At 36.4% G+C, this 16,405-nt stretch overlaps 1 protein-coding gene across 2 annotated transcripts in view; it reads left to right on the top strand.

Annotated features, from left to right (window-relative positions):
* Window positions 1–3,960: 3,960 nt before the first annotated feature.
* Adamts-1 (A disintegrin and metalloproteinase with thrombospondin motifs 1) overlaps window positions 3,961–16,405 on the top strand; it is a 50,867-nt gene continuing 38,422 nt past the window's right edge. For both annotated transcript variants that reach the window (XM_028317058.1, XM_028317057.1), the window contains exons 1-4: window positions 3,961–4,563; window positions 4,631–4,737; window positions 4,846–5,014; window positions 6,546–6,711. In XM_028317058.1, the coding sequence (XP_028172859.1) occupies window positions 4,002–4,563; window positions 4,631–4,737; window positions 4,846–5,014; window positions 6,546–6,711 (1,004 nt within the window). In that variant the 5' untranslated portion in view covers window positions 3,961–4,001. The remainder of the gene's footprint in view (window positions 4,564–4,630; window positions 4,738–4,845; window positions 5,015–6,545; window positions 6,712–16,405) is intronic.

The following is a 16,405-nucleotide window of genomic DNA, read 5'->3' as shown; positions in this document are numbered from 1 at the left end:
CTAAACTGTATTTAACTAAAAACCATTAGCCTAGCTGCATACTACAAACTTTTAATTGGCCGATAGTTGGGTTTTGGGCTGAATCAGTATGGACTTGTATGAAAGTGCGCACATTGATATCGGCCGATTCTTCATACAAATTAGAATCGAGCCCAGCTATCGGCCGACTAAAAGTCGGTAGTCTAAGGTTGAGTAAATAAATAGCGGTCAAATACCTGCCTTGTTTGTCTAGCATAAAAAAAAGTTGCACCATCTTACTGTAACTTTAACAGACGTCAATATTCAGTCAAACTCCATACAAAAACACCGGTTATATTTACTGTTAAGTAAGATGGTGCAACTCAGTCTTAGTCATAGTTTCTACAATGTCCTGCCATTTACCCCAACGGAGTAGCAGTATTCGCGACGTTTAATGCGACTTTCGCCTCATAAAATAATGTTAATTCACTGGCAAGCTGTCTGTTGTATGAGGGTTTTATGGCCTCGAAACGTTTTTCATGTAATAGACATAGCGATTATGTAGCGGTCTCTATGTCGTAAAGAGACCGTTATGCTTGACATAAAGACTGTGGCATAATTGCTATTAGATTACGGTTTGTCTTCAGGATCAAGCGGCAAAAGTTATAACACAATCTTAGTCAAACAGAATTTATCTGATTATCATGGATGAGTAGTTGAACAAACAAAAAAGGACATCATCCACGTTTCATATATTTTTGGTCCAAAATCAAAAGTGCCGGCCAACAAAAAAAAGTGCTGTATTCTGACAGAATACGTCTGCCTTAGCATTTGTTACTATGGCACCAAAGNATGAACAAAGGCGTAAAAAATACCCTGTCTGTGGCGTTGGAGCATTTGCTCCGTCCGGGCGCTGGAAATCGCAAGATGGCGCTCAACATTGAAGAGGTATAGGGGTTAATTTTCACTGGAACTGGAATTTTTAGAAGGTTATCAAATGCTAGTCCATTTCGCAAAAAGGTCAATGATAACTACTATAAAATTTACATTTATCACGAATTTTACCCAATTCGGAGTTAAATTGTTTCACTTGATTGTAGATAGGCGCTTTTATTCATGTTTCCAACTCTAATTACATGTTTCCAACTCTAATTTCATGTTTCCAACTCTAATTTCATTGAAAATAACTGAAAAATAAAACAGTTTTCAGAATTAGGTATGTAACTTATTCTAATTGCTCATTTTTGGGTAACATAATAACTGGCTTAGACCCAGGATTCTAACCCTTATGAAGACCTCGCGTCGACTTTCCAACGGGTTGCTAAGGCTGAGTTGCATCATCTTACTTTAACAGTAACTATATCCAAAATTGTTGTTCCTTGTAAAGAGTTTGACAGACTTTTGACGTCTGTTATATGTAGTTAAGCCTAGGCGCAGACCACAGACTTTTTGTTGGCCGATAGTTGGGTCAGTTTGGAGATGTAAGGAAGTGCGCACATTACACAGATTTGGTATCGGCCGATTCTTCATACAAATTAGAATCGGGCCCAACTATCGGCCAACTAAAAGTCGGTGGTCTGCGCCTAGGCTAAAAGTAAGATATTTCAATCCAGTCTAAGTGACGTCTACATTTGTCATGTTCTAACTCCGTATTTGGCAGCAAAAATAACACAGTCCGATGTGCTGAGAACTGTACATTTAACGTGTGTCAGTTATCTTCCACGGATATTGCCAGGGTGCGGTTCACCAGCCAACTGTGACGACGTCGCCTATAAATAATGACGGTTCACTGGGTTTTCGAATATGCATATTGTGATGTAACGGCCCTTGATGTAATAGGGAAAAGCACAATAGCTTCACTTCAGTGTTACTATGCTTAACCTTTTGTGGACCATTTTTTCACAGACCATCATTGAAATATCAAAACATCTACTCTATGATGACCAGAGCCTTCAAAATTGATGTAGAGCAACATTATGTAAAAATAATTTATTTAGATTGGCATAATAATAAATTAAAGTTGCTGAGGTAGTATGATAGAACTTTATCTGACCTTCAAATTCATCCCACTAACCCCAGTTTAAGAAACAATTTTCCCTTTTCTGAAGATTTCATCTAGGTATATCATTAGTCGCAATTATTTTAGGTCTTTGAAACTTTTTTGACGGCAATCAAATATTAATGCTGGTCCCATAAAAAAGGACATGCCTTTTACGTTTAAATTGTGAATGTATAAAAATAGCTCTGTTTACATCGCAGACCGCCCGTATCCAAACACCGTGTACGATCGACATTTCCGTGGAATAGAGTTCTTAGTAAATATGTGTATTACTATTCAAATAAACTAAACTTCTAAAGCTACCGTGCCCGTTACGGTAAACAAATGAAGGTTTTAACCCATCCGCATCAAAACAAACTAGCAATTTTGTAAAAAATAGTGAGATAAAACTCGACCCGAACTGAAGTTGAAATGTCTCAGTGTCCTCAACATTACTATAATTTGTAATCAGAAAGCTAAGTTTACTTAAATTACTAGATACATAAAATGTTCAGTTGTTAGCATAAAACTACTCACAATACAGGCGAACATAGAACCTCCTCCTTTTTTAAAGTCGGTTAAAAAATAAATAACTTTAATGATTTTTTAAAGATTTAGCGCAGCGTAGGACGTCCACCCACAAGGTAGACCGACGACCTCATATAGGTAGCAGGAAGGAGCTGAATGCAGGCCGCTACCAACCTGGCATTATGCTGGTGAGGCCTATGTTCAGCAGTGGACGTCTGTGGCTGAAATGATGATGATGATGTTAATATTTTTTAATTTTATTTCGGTTTATGTGGTACAAAAATTGCTCGAAGGGTTTATTATTGGTGCGGACTATACTCTACATTATTTGTATGTTAACAATGTCCCAAAAACAAATTAGGGCTTACATTAGTAGGTATTTTTAAACGTATTCGCTTTGTTTCTTTGAAATTGCTCGCCGCGTGTGGGTATTAACAATCCCATTAAACACTTACAAAGAGAAAGTGCCACCATGTGTCAAATATCGGATGTGAATGAAACAATAAAACGCCGCTGAGTATAGTAAATTATTTTAAAATATTTACATTCCATTTTATTTAGTAAGTACATATTAATAAATTTATTCGTATCTATTGTTTAAGAAAATAATACTTGACATTACGGTGATGAAAATCAGTTACTATTACTATTTTTACTGACTAGAGACCTCCATTGTTTAAAAGGATACCTACCGACTTAGATTTTTTTTTCATACTGACCTGACTACGAGTTACGTACTACCTACTAACGATTTGACGGATTTGACGTGGGCGCTACCGTTAGATTCGTCATTCCATAATGATACTAAATCAAGTTTTTTGCTTACATTTTATTGTAATACAACTTTTATACAACACGTGTTGTATGATACTGATTCAATGAATTAGTTTCGAACTATGCTTGTATTTTAAATATTCAAAGGTTATAGGGTAATTTACGCGATTCGAGATTTTAGTCCTTTTTAATCACCAAACATCGATATTTGCAAAAAAATTCTAACACTTCGAATTAATTTGCAAGAAAGCATATTTTCGTATTGCAACAAAAATATTTAACAATAAAAACTAGAACAAAAGCTAGCAATATAAAGGAAAAAAGAACGCCGAGGAGACTTTTGTCTTAAGAGAATGTTAACGAAATCTTTTGTTTCTTTGGTATGTTCGCTTGTGTTATTGCAGAATACCGCATGAATGACAAAGAATACACCGCGTAATACGCGCAGATTATATTACGGATAAAATATATACGGAAGCACTTCAGTTTGTTTTACTAGGAATATTGTTTATAATAATGCGACAAGAACACGTGTCGATATCTTATTACAAATACTTATCAACGTTCTCCATAACTTGTGCGATTATAAAACAAAAACGGGAGCTCGCCCTTTGTTTACTAATGACGCATGCGTAGCTCATGCAATCTACGAGGCGCGGAGTCGTTTACCTTCCGTGCGGCGAGACGCGCGCCATGTGCGTAGATGCGTGAGCGCAGCGACGCGCGCGACGCTGCCCAGAGAGCCCAAGCCCGCGGCGGCGCGCGGACGATGCCGCGATGGCTGACGGCCGCCATGCTGCTCGCCACCGCCGGCGCCTGGAGCCCGCCGCGCCCCGGCTCCCGCGGCAACGCCACCCGCCACCTCCACATCCTCGGCTGGCACCTCGAGCTCCAAGAAAACCGCGCCATCCGATCCCCTTACTACGACGAGTGCCAGTTCTACCGAGGACGAGTGCTCCACGAGGAGCAGTCCTCCGTCACCGTCACCGAGTGCGACGGCCAGCTCTACGGGCTGCTCCAAGTCGGAAACGAGGAGTTCGTCCTGCAGCCCACGAGCCCCGGCTCGACGCACGTGCTGCGCCGGCGCGACGTGCTGTGGTCGGAACGGCCGGCCCAGTACAACCTCACCGGCGACACGGTCGCCGATCTTGAACTTGACTTCGAGGAAGATGATGAACCGACACCGCACGTGCGCCCGAGACACAGCGACCACTCGGACACCGAATACTTTCGCGATGTGCGCCCGGTCACTCGCCCCGTGTCAGGTGTGTAGCGAACTCTACCACGAGCTTCGTTGCGACAAGATCTGGCTCTAGCAGTTGAATGTTTCAGGTGTGAACGGATTGTGGCTCGAAATGGCAATAGTGGCGGATCACACGATGCTGAAGTTCCACGGTCGCGAGAGAGTCAAGCACTACATTTTAGCTTTAATGAACATCGTAAGTATGCCCGCCGGGCCGACAGTGTGTAACGAGTACACGTTTATTTTGGTGCAATGCTTTTAGTGTCTGGTTCTCGTCTCTCAATTTTTATGTAACACTTTGTAGGTCAGTGCTATCTTTAACGACCCGTCGTTGGATGCAAACATAACACTCGTTATCAACAAACTGTTTTTGTACGAAGAGAAAGATCCTATTATAAAATTCGGGAATGTGAAGAAATCTTTGGAAGCTGTGAATAAATGGAACTATCGGCACTTGATGAGGCTACCCGCTGGTAAGTTTTGCATTTCTTTATAATCTAAAATTATAAATGACCGAATTCATACACAGTTGGTGCATAAATCACGCGCATAGTGTTATCTATGCAGCGGCGGCCGGCCTATCTCTGCGACACTATAGCGCAGTGATACATGGTCTCATTCGCTGTCATATTTAGTTCTAGATGCTGCCATAATTATCTACTGTTATGGTTATCATGTCCGCATATCAATTGTCTGCTACATTACTCACCCATGATAAAGTAACAATACATTTAGCATTACTTATACGGCTACGGCCACATGATGTACTGTCGTCTAATTAGTAGGTGCTTACGTTACGAGACGTCACAAAAATGACACTAAAATCAACGTTTTACGGTACCTACAAATCATAGTAAAGGCACAAACTCTTATATGGAGTCATTTCCTACTTTAGCAGAAAATTAAAAGTGACATCATACGTTTTGTGAATAAACAGATGTAATTGATTACATCGACTGTTGAACGATACTACTTCGATCTCATCCAAAAATAATGAAGGTCATTGAACTTCTTTTAAAACTCAAAACCCATAAACTTTTATTAGAATTTTTTGAATAAAAATATTCAAATCATTCAAAAATTCAACACATTTTAATGGCATTTCACAACTTCATTAGGTATAAAGCATTTCTTTGGAGTTACTAAGTCTTATTAGACAATATAATTACACGCATCCGATCGCGATCGTAATATGACGAGGGATTAAATTCTTTCTTATCAGCAAATTTTAATACATAATACAATTGATAGGACACCGATGAACGCAAAGAAAAACGATCTAGCTTATATAACTTTTGTAATGATATATGTTTTTATTGTATTTACAACTTTTTATAATCCTACTTTTACGTAAGTACGGCTGCGTTAAGTTAGAAACTTTAATTTCGTCAATATCTGATAATTATTTACCGAACAATTTGTGGGGTAATCTAGAAGAACCGAAATTCATCAACATACTTAGGTACTCAGGTTTTTTGCTATATATGTATGTTGATTCAGAGTAAATAAACTAAATCCAAAATACTGTGAAAAATAAGACAATGATCGCTAATCATAATGATTCGCTTGCTACGCTTAACTGTAGTAAATTACGTTCACGTTTTTAAAATCAAGCTACCTAAAGTAACTGTGTCACTCCGCACCTGGCGTGTGCTATAAGAGTTATAAAGTTCACTCGCGAAAGTTAGTACAAGGCATTAACATTATTAAGGTAGAACTAATATTACCTAACTTATTTTCTTCGCTTACACGTTCGAATTTCGCAAACTTTACAAAGTTAAACTTAAAATTAGTTGCTTACTTTACCGTAAGCTTCTCAATTCTCTACGAGTATTAACAATATTGTCCAGTCAAACTGCTTCTCTCAAAATTTTACTCAGTTGTAGAAAAAATCTCCGAATATGCAGCGAAACCTCCTCCTTGATGGTCTTCTGGCCTCATCCTTGTTATTGTAGTCTTTGTGCATCCTAAAAGTAAGTATTTTACCCATATCCCATCTTCCAGAAAGCACCGGCTGGGACGCGACAGTGTGGCTGACTCGCGCGCAGTTAGGCGGGCCCTCGGGCTTCGCCCCCGTGGGGGGTGTATGCTCCCGAACGCGCTCCGCAGCCATCGACCGCGATGAAGGGCTCACCAGCGCCTTCGTCATTGCGCACGAGTTGGCACATCTGTAAGTACTCATTCACTATACCTTTTTTACGTCGGGAAATGCTTTGTGCATGCCCACTAGCCGATGTGGACGACCACTGGGTTATGTGGGACCACTAAAACCCTCCAACCATATTACAATAAAACGCGGGGCCACTAAAACTTGACGGGATCCACCAGAGACCAACGAAACGGAGCCGCGAATTACTGTCCTAGCTTGGACATTTGTCCGCAGCGCCGTATCAGGTTGACTCGCACTCAAGCGAGCCTCACCTCAGCTCACCCATAGATGTCTTTCAAGACAGAACCAATTTTGTGATAGCATTACAGAGCAAACCGATTTTGGAATTTCTACTTTCTCGATAAATTTGTCTAAGGGGGCTGTTACAACCAAAATTTGTCGTTGACACATAACTCGCTCATTCATCTAAATTTCTATGGATAGCTATTCTTGTCCATTAGTGCAGTTCATAATTTGATTAACTGTACTACCTGGTAAATACTTCTAGAATACCTTTTAACTTTAATTGAAGGTCGTGACCTTCACTCTCATCAGTCAGTAAACCTGAAAAACAAAATAAAGTTCATTATTAATTGGAAAAACGTTATTTATAGCCAGACTGGCACTGGATCTGATAAGTCAGAATCCCGCTCCGTCATTGCGTTTTGATGTTTTTTTCCTTATTTGCATTTAGGTATTATAATTGTTTCTGGAACGCTCACGATAACTGAAAGATGGATGATAAAGTTCTTTGACTAATTGATGTATCAAGAGTTAAGTTAGTTTTATTTTTAAACCTTTATCTTCAAGTGCATCGATGTCCTCAAAACGTTGTACTCGAAATGAGGGCTCTACATTTTTAAGTTACTTTGGTACTTGCCTACAAACACTGACAAACAGTGCCAATAAAAAAGATATGTAACTCTGATATCTTTCGTTTATAATTCCTTTACTACTCAAGAATCATTGTTGAAACTAGTTTTGTCAATAGTTATTATGCTTGAAAAAAAAATATTGTGTAAAATCAAATGCAAATATAACATTTTTTAGTGTCCTATGTTATATTTATACATAGATAGTATATTCATTAATACTCTCCCAACAAAATGAACTTTAACGCAAAGTTCATATCATGAAGTTACGCAATTTGTCGCTCGCATTTCAATTTCGCGCTGTGTTTCAGTCGTACTGATTTTCAGTCCCACAAAGTACGACACAAATGGCTCATTCATTCTCTTACAACAGCGACCCTGTAATTTCTCGTGCCTTGAACTTCCCGTTTGGATTCCTGTTTATTTATATTTCATTTGTAATATTTCGCTCTACAAACTTGTGTGAACAATAACATCGTCCTCGTGGCAAGAGGAAACGATTCTGGCCAAATTGTACGGAAACAGGAATTCATTTTAAGCGTACCTTTGTACCGTCAAAAGTTATAATTAATGAAATTTCGTGTCATTGTCTCATTCCCTACTTTTGTTTTGAGTGTGTTGAATTTCAAATACAAAACTTCGGATTTTCATCACATGTAATTCTGGACTAATTTTGTAATAAGCTTTACTCATAGGCAATTTTATGTGCTTACGTAGCTATTGGCTATTAATTAATCTCCTCATATAGAAAGTATTTTTTCAATTTATTTGTCTTATCACCTGAAAATCTAAATGTAAAATAATTATAAAAATAGTTAAGTAAAATAAGAAATTAAGGCACGTATTATTTGAGTAATAACGCACAAGTACTGTCAATTTACATTCAAAACTAGATTCTTTGTCTAAATATGTACCTAGTAACAGACTTCAAGCAATCAAGGCATGAATATAGATGCTTGATTTTGAGTCTACTCGTAGTTTGGAGCCTAGTTCTATACCAGCATTAGTTTACGAATTTATCAGCATGAAAAAGTAAAAGGCCTCCTAAATTAGTTTAGGGCCTATTGGATTTTACAGGGCAACTGTAATCGATTCGAATCTCGTCGGATGTCCCGTGCTCACTCGATACGCTTTCATCTATTTCTGATCCGATTTATTACCGATTATTCGATTATCGGCTCGTGTCGGCGCACAAGGTTGCGTCAGAATTATTTACATTTTAATACTAATGTATTAGTAATTTGGGAATTGGATGTAAATAATTTAGAATTATACGGTGTTTTTTACTCGGGAATTATCTGAGGTATTTTTGGATTAGATTCGGAAATATAAGTTCTGTAAGGTATTATTGATTGATTTTGTGAGACGCCACAGTTTCAGTATCTCTTAGCAATGACTCTAGTTAATTTTGCATCAAATAGTGAAAAATTACTTACATTTTCATGTTTTAAGTGCCTAATTTAATTTAACTTTAGTTTTTGTTACAAGGAAAGTCTAGTAAAACTATCTTAAGTCTGATTTTTAATACATAACATAAAATTTATAAGTCCGACGTCTATTAAAAGCTTCCTACTTTATAATATCTTACAGTTTTTATAAAAGATATTACAAAGACCACCTAGGCAGGCCGGGGTTATAAAAGAAGAATGAATGGTTCTAAGCCAGGGCTTGTAAAAACCTCCATCTTAAAAGAACCTGCGATATAAATAACTTTAATCCTTGTCCTATATAATTACTTAGTGAGAAAGTAAATCACGTCTAGATCACGAATTTATTTTGATAAGTTTTAGTATAAAAGGTTGTAGTAGGAATGGTTGTAGGTAATATATTACAAGGCTATAATAATTTTCTCGGAATCTTTAAGATTATATTTTCTAGCAATGAAAAAAGATAGGAAATAGAAGAGCATTTGTGTGAAGATAAATAAACTGTATTCTTTTGGCAACAAAAAGGGCTTAAAGTTTTGCAAGTCAAATAAAAATGTTGGTGTTTATCGCGACACCCAAAACTTTTTGTGGCAGTAAAGTTCACTCGAACAGAACACAATAAATTTCAAAGTTGTATCCCTTTCCTAAATCTCAGTATAAAATGTTTTACAGCTTAATTCCCATTCAAAATACTAAGGCAGGGCAAATTGTGGAAGCGACGGGTTGTAAAAATAGCTGGTTTACGCTGCATTAGCCGCATAATGAAATCAAGAGCAGCTGCAAGCGTTGCAGTCTTTACTTTTGTTTGGAATAGTTGCTAACCTCCTTTATTAGAAAGTCAATATACTTAATACTGCAATGAAAAGGCGTCATAGTTCAGTAAAATAATATTTTGGTAAAAGAGTGATTTAAAGAATAGTTCATGCTCTATTTAGCTGGTGAATTTTTCTTTTGGACGAAGTACTTACCTACTATATCCTTATTTTTATTATAGCTGCTTTCAGCGATGTTTGCGTGTTTTAACGCTACATACAAAATAATAAAAAGAGTTATTTTCGCGTGTAGGTATTGTAGGTGTTAATTCATTTAAATAAGGGATTAAGTATGGATTTGTTACATAAACTTTTATAATACGTGCTAAGCTCTTTATAAAAAATACTCTTTATAAAATGGCGCTACCATTAAACCATATATTAGCATCTTAATACATCCCTATATGGTTCTACTTATAACTACTATAAAAACTAAGTATACATTATTACGTTTAAGCAGCTTATTTGACAAACTAGGACATCTCTGTCTCAATAAATGCCGTACGCCCCGCGAACGCCCCACATAAATGTGAATCTACCTTTATATAGCGGATGGCTGTAAAAATAGCTGGTTTAAACGTTGCATTGCCGCAACGTAATCAAATGCAGCTGGGGTGCATTCGTCGGGTATCTTTAGTTTTTGTTCGCGTTAGCTGTTAACATCCTAATTAGTAAGTCGATATGGAAGTAACGAGTGTTAGTGTAAGGATTCCGTTGGTAATTGATATAGAGTTTGATATACTTTAGTTGCGGAGCCTATGAAAGATGGAGATTTCTCGGATGGAGTAGTTTCTACAGAAGAAAAACCCATTATCAAACGTAAAGTAGTTCAGAAGATAGCTAGCAGTGCCTGAATGAAAAAGCGTAGGTTTATACATCCTTTGGTGCCCTTTGGGAGAGACATACTTTCAGTAGCGGACTGCCCCATAGGCTTATAGATAGTGCCTAGAAAAAATACTTACCTACTTTTAAAGGTTAACCAATGTGTCCATAGTTCGATAGTTATAGCATAGCATAGTTTCCTTCAGAGTTCAGACTTCTCCTTGTTACATAAACATAGGTTTATGGAACAAGGTAGGTTACTTAGAAGCCTTTTTCAGCCTGTTGATTTCGTAAATCGACGCAAAAGACGGCATGTATAAAAATTTTTTTCCACAAGATGTGGCCGTCATTAATGGCTACCATGATGTGGCCTAATCAACTCAGGCGTTAACATGATGAATGGTATTTCTAATTACCTTGCGTTTTCCTGGAGTGCGTCTTTCACGACCTCATATTGGCATGCGGCGCGTGCGCCTCATTCAACACAGCTTACTTAGAACTACGGTGACCATCAGACAGGGTTTCGGGAAATGTTCGGAGTTTACAATAAACTCTTCATGCTTTTGGAACCAGCTGAATCTAAGCACTATAAATATTTGGGTTCATTTTTATGTGATAAGTTTATACCTACAAAGTATCTAATATCATACTCATGTGTTGAAAAGATTGATCAAATTGTTTTTAAGAATGTTTATTAGCTTCTTTAATGTTACGTTTATGGTCCACCGACCTCATTAGGCCAAAATTAATGACGTGTGTAATGATGACTGAATAATAGGGTAAACCGTATAGCTATTGCCCACTTAAGGATTTCAAACACATTGAGATGAAAAATTAAAGAAAGTATTTTAATTTATCGACCATTTATGACTTTTTTCTTATAACTCAATAAACTGTTAAACAGAATATTAAAAGATTTTAGTTAAAACTTACGTAACTTAGAAAATATTGAAATAAATTTAAAATCCTCCAAAAAGTACAGTCATTGCCCATTACTTACACTAATTGCCCACATCAAAGCACAGTAATTGCCCAGTATCTTAAAACAAAATAATCAATTTTAAAATGACAAAATAGGCTTTCAATAAACAAAACAAAACATTAAACTTAAATTCTACCAGTACAGTCTTCAAAATTTCAAATTAAATTGCGTTTGGCCTTATTAACTATATTATCAAATATTTCTTGAGCTGATGTTGATGAGTCAGAATCGGTAGAGACAGAATCATCTACTTCAAAACATAGATGACGCAAAAATTTGAATTTTTTAAGTATTTATTTTTTTATCTTCTTTGATATCAGTTCAAGTGGTTGCTCAGAATGTTCAATTAGCTGTTGGTTATTCTTCCCTAAAGTTGTACCTATTTCCTTACAATTAACATTTTCACTAGTAGATTTAACGTAGGATTTTCATTTTTTGTATTTGCGTTTGAATTTTTATCAAATTTTTCAAGCCAAACCATTTATTTTTCAGCAATTTATCTTGTAGATAAACTNTTTATGAACAAAGGCGTAAAAAATACCCTGTCTGTGGTGTTGGAGCATTTGCTCCACACATGCAATGGAGATCGCAAGATGGCGCTTAACATGGTAGAGGTTAAATTGTTTTTGATTTGATTTTATCAAATAAAATTCAAAAGCGAATAGTTTCGCCGCCAAAAAACCTCGAACGCGTTCTAGGTACGCCGAATTATTTGGTATTGATTGATTTTGACACCCGGCGCGGCGCTGCAGTGCCGGTCGATCATAAATAGAGCATAGAGCTATCATAACATAGATAGAGACGTACACAACAACAAAAGCCACAGGTTACTGTGATACCAGATTAAATTTTATAAAACTACCTACGCTACGCCCACTTCAGAAAAATACTTATTTAAGTAATGAATTAATTACCAAAAACAATATGTATACCTAAATTCTTTAGAAATTTCCTTAGATGTAAACAAACACTTGTGCACACAATGAGGATCAGTACTGTTGTAGAAAATTCAATAAAACTAGTATCTACGTTAATCTTTAAGACATAAGAAAGATATATCTTTTTGAATTATCCAAATCGGACCATTACTTACGAAGATATTAANAACATTTTCACCCGTCTTGACAAAATCCGTCATAACTGTTTTTTTTAGTGTTTCCTATTGTAAATTTTACATACTACTGTACATTGATCTCGGAGCCATCTACTTAGTAAATTCAAATCTACCTAGAGTGATTCAAAGTCAGCACCTGACAATATTATTCTTAAAGCGGGCAATCACTACCAGTGGGTAATCACTCTCTGGTTTACCCTACCTACTGAAAAATTTACTTATGTACGGTCAATCCATGTTCGTGAGTAGTGCAAAGCTACACGTATTAGACTATACTTTTACCCATGCTCAAAATTTATTCGCTTTTAAATCCATTACTCGTAGTACCTAAGTAAGGATGAAGTCATCCACTTTAAGTGAATATCTGCAAACGAATTTCCCAGAGGTATCTGAACGTGATTGATCACAGCTTTTGTGAATATTAATCAATTACCTACACACAGTTGCATCGCGCTTCATTTCACGATCGCTTCTGCCGTCCGGGCTCGTGGGGCTTATTATTCTGGCGCCGTGCTTGTATACGAGTACAAGCATCGTTTGTTATGCGGACATTCCATTCAAAGGGTTATAAATAAAGGTTACTTAATTTAATTACGAGTAGAAATAGGTGCCTGCCTAATTACCTTTATGTAGGTAAGAGGTGGAGATATTCCTCAAAGCGCACCCGTTTTAAGGCGCACCAATCGAGGCGCACCTAAACTATTCCGTAGTAATCGCTAACTGATTTAATGACTCATAATTAAACTTTTGAGTTAAAATGCAGTGAAATACGACAAAGTAACGCCAATGCAAAATTGAATTAATTTCTTGTGCCTCAGACAATCATGTTTAAGATTTAACAAATTACAAGATATCTAATGAATGGAGCTTTTTTTCTTCAATAAAATAACCTTTCGAATAAATTAACCACCCAGACTGTAGAAAGCAAGACTTTTGACAAAAATGTCAATTTAAATTTGTCTCCAGAAAAGTAGAGCAAATGTTTCAACGATTTACTATCTCAGCACTCTTCTCGTAGCTTTTAAAGCATTAACTTACTCAGTAAACATTTGCTTAGATGCATGCACCACGAAATGCATGTTTTCAACCGACTTCAAAAAAGGAGAAGGTTCTCAATTCGACCCGTATGTTTTTTTTTTCTATGTTTGTTACGCGATAACTCCGCCAATTATGAACCGATTTGAACAAATCTTTTTTCGGCGTATAGGTAATACCTCAAGGGTGGTCCCATTTAAATTTAATAATAGAAAAAACAACCCCCAAGGGTGGAAAATTGGGGATGAACTTTTTTATACGCAATATCTCCGCCGATTATAAATCAATTTGAACAATTATTTTTTTGTTGAATAGGTATTATCAAAAGGATGGTTTCATGCGAATTTGAAGAAAATATTTCATTCCCAAGGGTGGAAAATTGGGGATGAACTTTTTTATACTCAATATTTTTAATTTTTAGTTTTTTTTTGTGTTCACGCATTTGAAGTCGGTTTTATTTTTTTAAAAAGTTAATTATTATATCATCGATATTATAGAGTCATTCCACGTCGCACTTTGTAACTGCATTGCATGCCATTGTTACGCTCATTCAAATGGGTCCAGGATTTTGCCACCAGCACGGCGCCATATTGGCTTTAATATAGGCTTTATTAATTGTATTTTTTACTTTTTATTCTCTTGATAACAATTTTCACGCGGGGAAAATTTTAGATGTCTATTCACTTTAAACGCATTAATTGTCCAAGCTCACTAATGACTTGAAAGCTTTATACATACAAGTAAATACAAGTGTCGCTGTATAAAATATTTCATTTTCATTTCATTTTCATTTCATAAATTCGGGAACACAAAAATTTCAATGGCGTAAGAGTGTCATATTAATATTATTTAGCTTACCTAAATTGGTACCTTTTTATGATTTTTTCGGAACCAATGACATTAAGTCTTGTTTTGAACGGAGAAATAAATTGAAAATTCATTATAATTCAATATTGATGTCCTTTTCAGACTTTAAGAATACGCTTTGATTTGGTCCTGTTCAAATACATGTAAGCATTTGTCCAACAAACATTTTTTAGCCCAAAGCAGCCATTAAAGAGAGGCTGCTCGTAGTGGCCTTAAAGTTGGGCCGCCAGTGTAATGACTGTAGGACGTGACTCGTCTGCGTTTGTGTTTTAATTAAACTCACCTGAGCAGTTAGCAAGTATAATTGCTCTGTGACGTCGGATAGGTGAGACAATTTCTATCGCAATTTTGAGTTTACTGTGCTTACAATGTGTATTTCGAGTACATCCAATATTCTTGAGAGAAATGCTTTTTAGACAAATCATTTATGGCCTCAAAGGGCTTATGCTAACCTTATTTAAATGTACATAAATCTGACATTAAGTATTTACATTACATAAAATGTGACGCGATGAAAAATATTTGGAACTCTCTATAAGCGAGTGTAACTCGCACTTATTATAGTTATTTAATTATTTTATTATTTATTCAAGCATAAGTATTTATAAAAAGTTCTCTCCCTAACCGCATTTCATAACAAGATATTATAAAATAAATCAAATAAAAGGCAATCCTTTGGCTGTCAACAGGGAATGAATCCGAAGTAGTTGCGAACTGTGCAAATAAATCATTAGAACTTTTCCTCCCTGAACCGCAAGCTGGGAATAAACAACCTCATTCAAGCTACCAATGGCCAACGGTCCCCAACATATTATTATTATCAAAAATACTAACATTTACTGCGTTAAACTTTGTAAATGAATTTTGGAAAATCCTTTCTTAGCAGATACATACGTCTACGTCAGTAGTTTGAATTGTGTGTTGATTGATAGAGTCAGTAAAATCAGTCAACAACGATTACAGAAACATCAAATATCGTTTACTTTACATGCGTTATGAAAAAAGATGGAAACAGCTATAGAACTACTGGAATTAAAAAACACGTGAGCATTGAAGATATTAAAACAATTATATTTGGATGGTTTCACCTTTTTCACCTTCCATTAATCTAGAATATAATTTATAACAAAAGATACAATTTTATTCTGACTAACTTTATAAGCCGCTACAAGCGTTTGACAAGAAGACAAGGCTCAATAGGATTGGACAGCTTAAATTTCCCAACTTGTCCTTGTCTCTAAGCTCTATTTATCTTTGAAAATGTGTAAAATACATAAGTGATCAAGCAAGTACGAGTAGCTTCAAAAGTGCTCAGAATTGCCAACCAACACTAAACTGAATGAATTTAAGTGCAGTTTGAACGTCACTGTCGCCCGTTCAAGGTTTATAGGACAAGGCGACTGAAGAAAGCTGAGAATAATTGTGCTTTGACCTAATAAAAGCAGAAAGATGTGCAGTTCACATGACAGGACGAGTTTATTTTTAGTTTACAAATTAATTAACCAATTAAATACCTATTTTTTTCACTAAAATAACACTATTCGTTGTGATAATTGTCATCATTTCAGCCAATGGCACTCCCCTGCTCGACGTAAGCTTCAAGACTCAAGCAACGTTAAAGGCACGATTTCCCGCAGTTTTCATCCTGTCACTGTTAGCAATTTTGCAATTTTCTCGAGATAGCGGGTTTAATTGGTTAGTTTGGCGTGATGCACTATGCTCTACATATGCCGAAACGTGGTCTCCATTTCAGAACCAGACGGGTTCTGAAATGCTCCTCCAGC

The sequence above is a fragment of the Ostrinia furnacalis genome, unplaced genomic scaffold (genome assembly GCF_004193835.3).
Source record: "Ostrinia furnacalis isolate ACB-3 unplaced genomic scaffold, ASM419383v2 OfSCF6011, whole genome shotgun sequence".
NCBI lineage: Eukaryota > Metazoa > Arthropoda > Insecta > Lepidoptera > Crambidae > Ostrinia > Ostrinia furnacalis.
The sequence above is the reverse complement of the archived record's forward strand: the minus strand, read 5'-3'. Positions and strand labels throughout refer to the sequence as shown.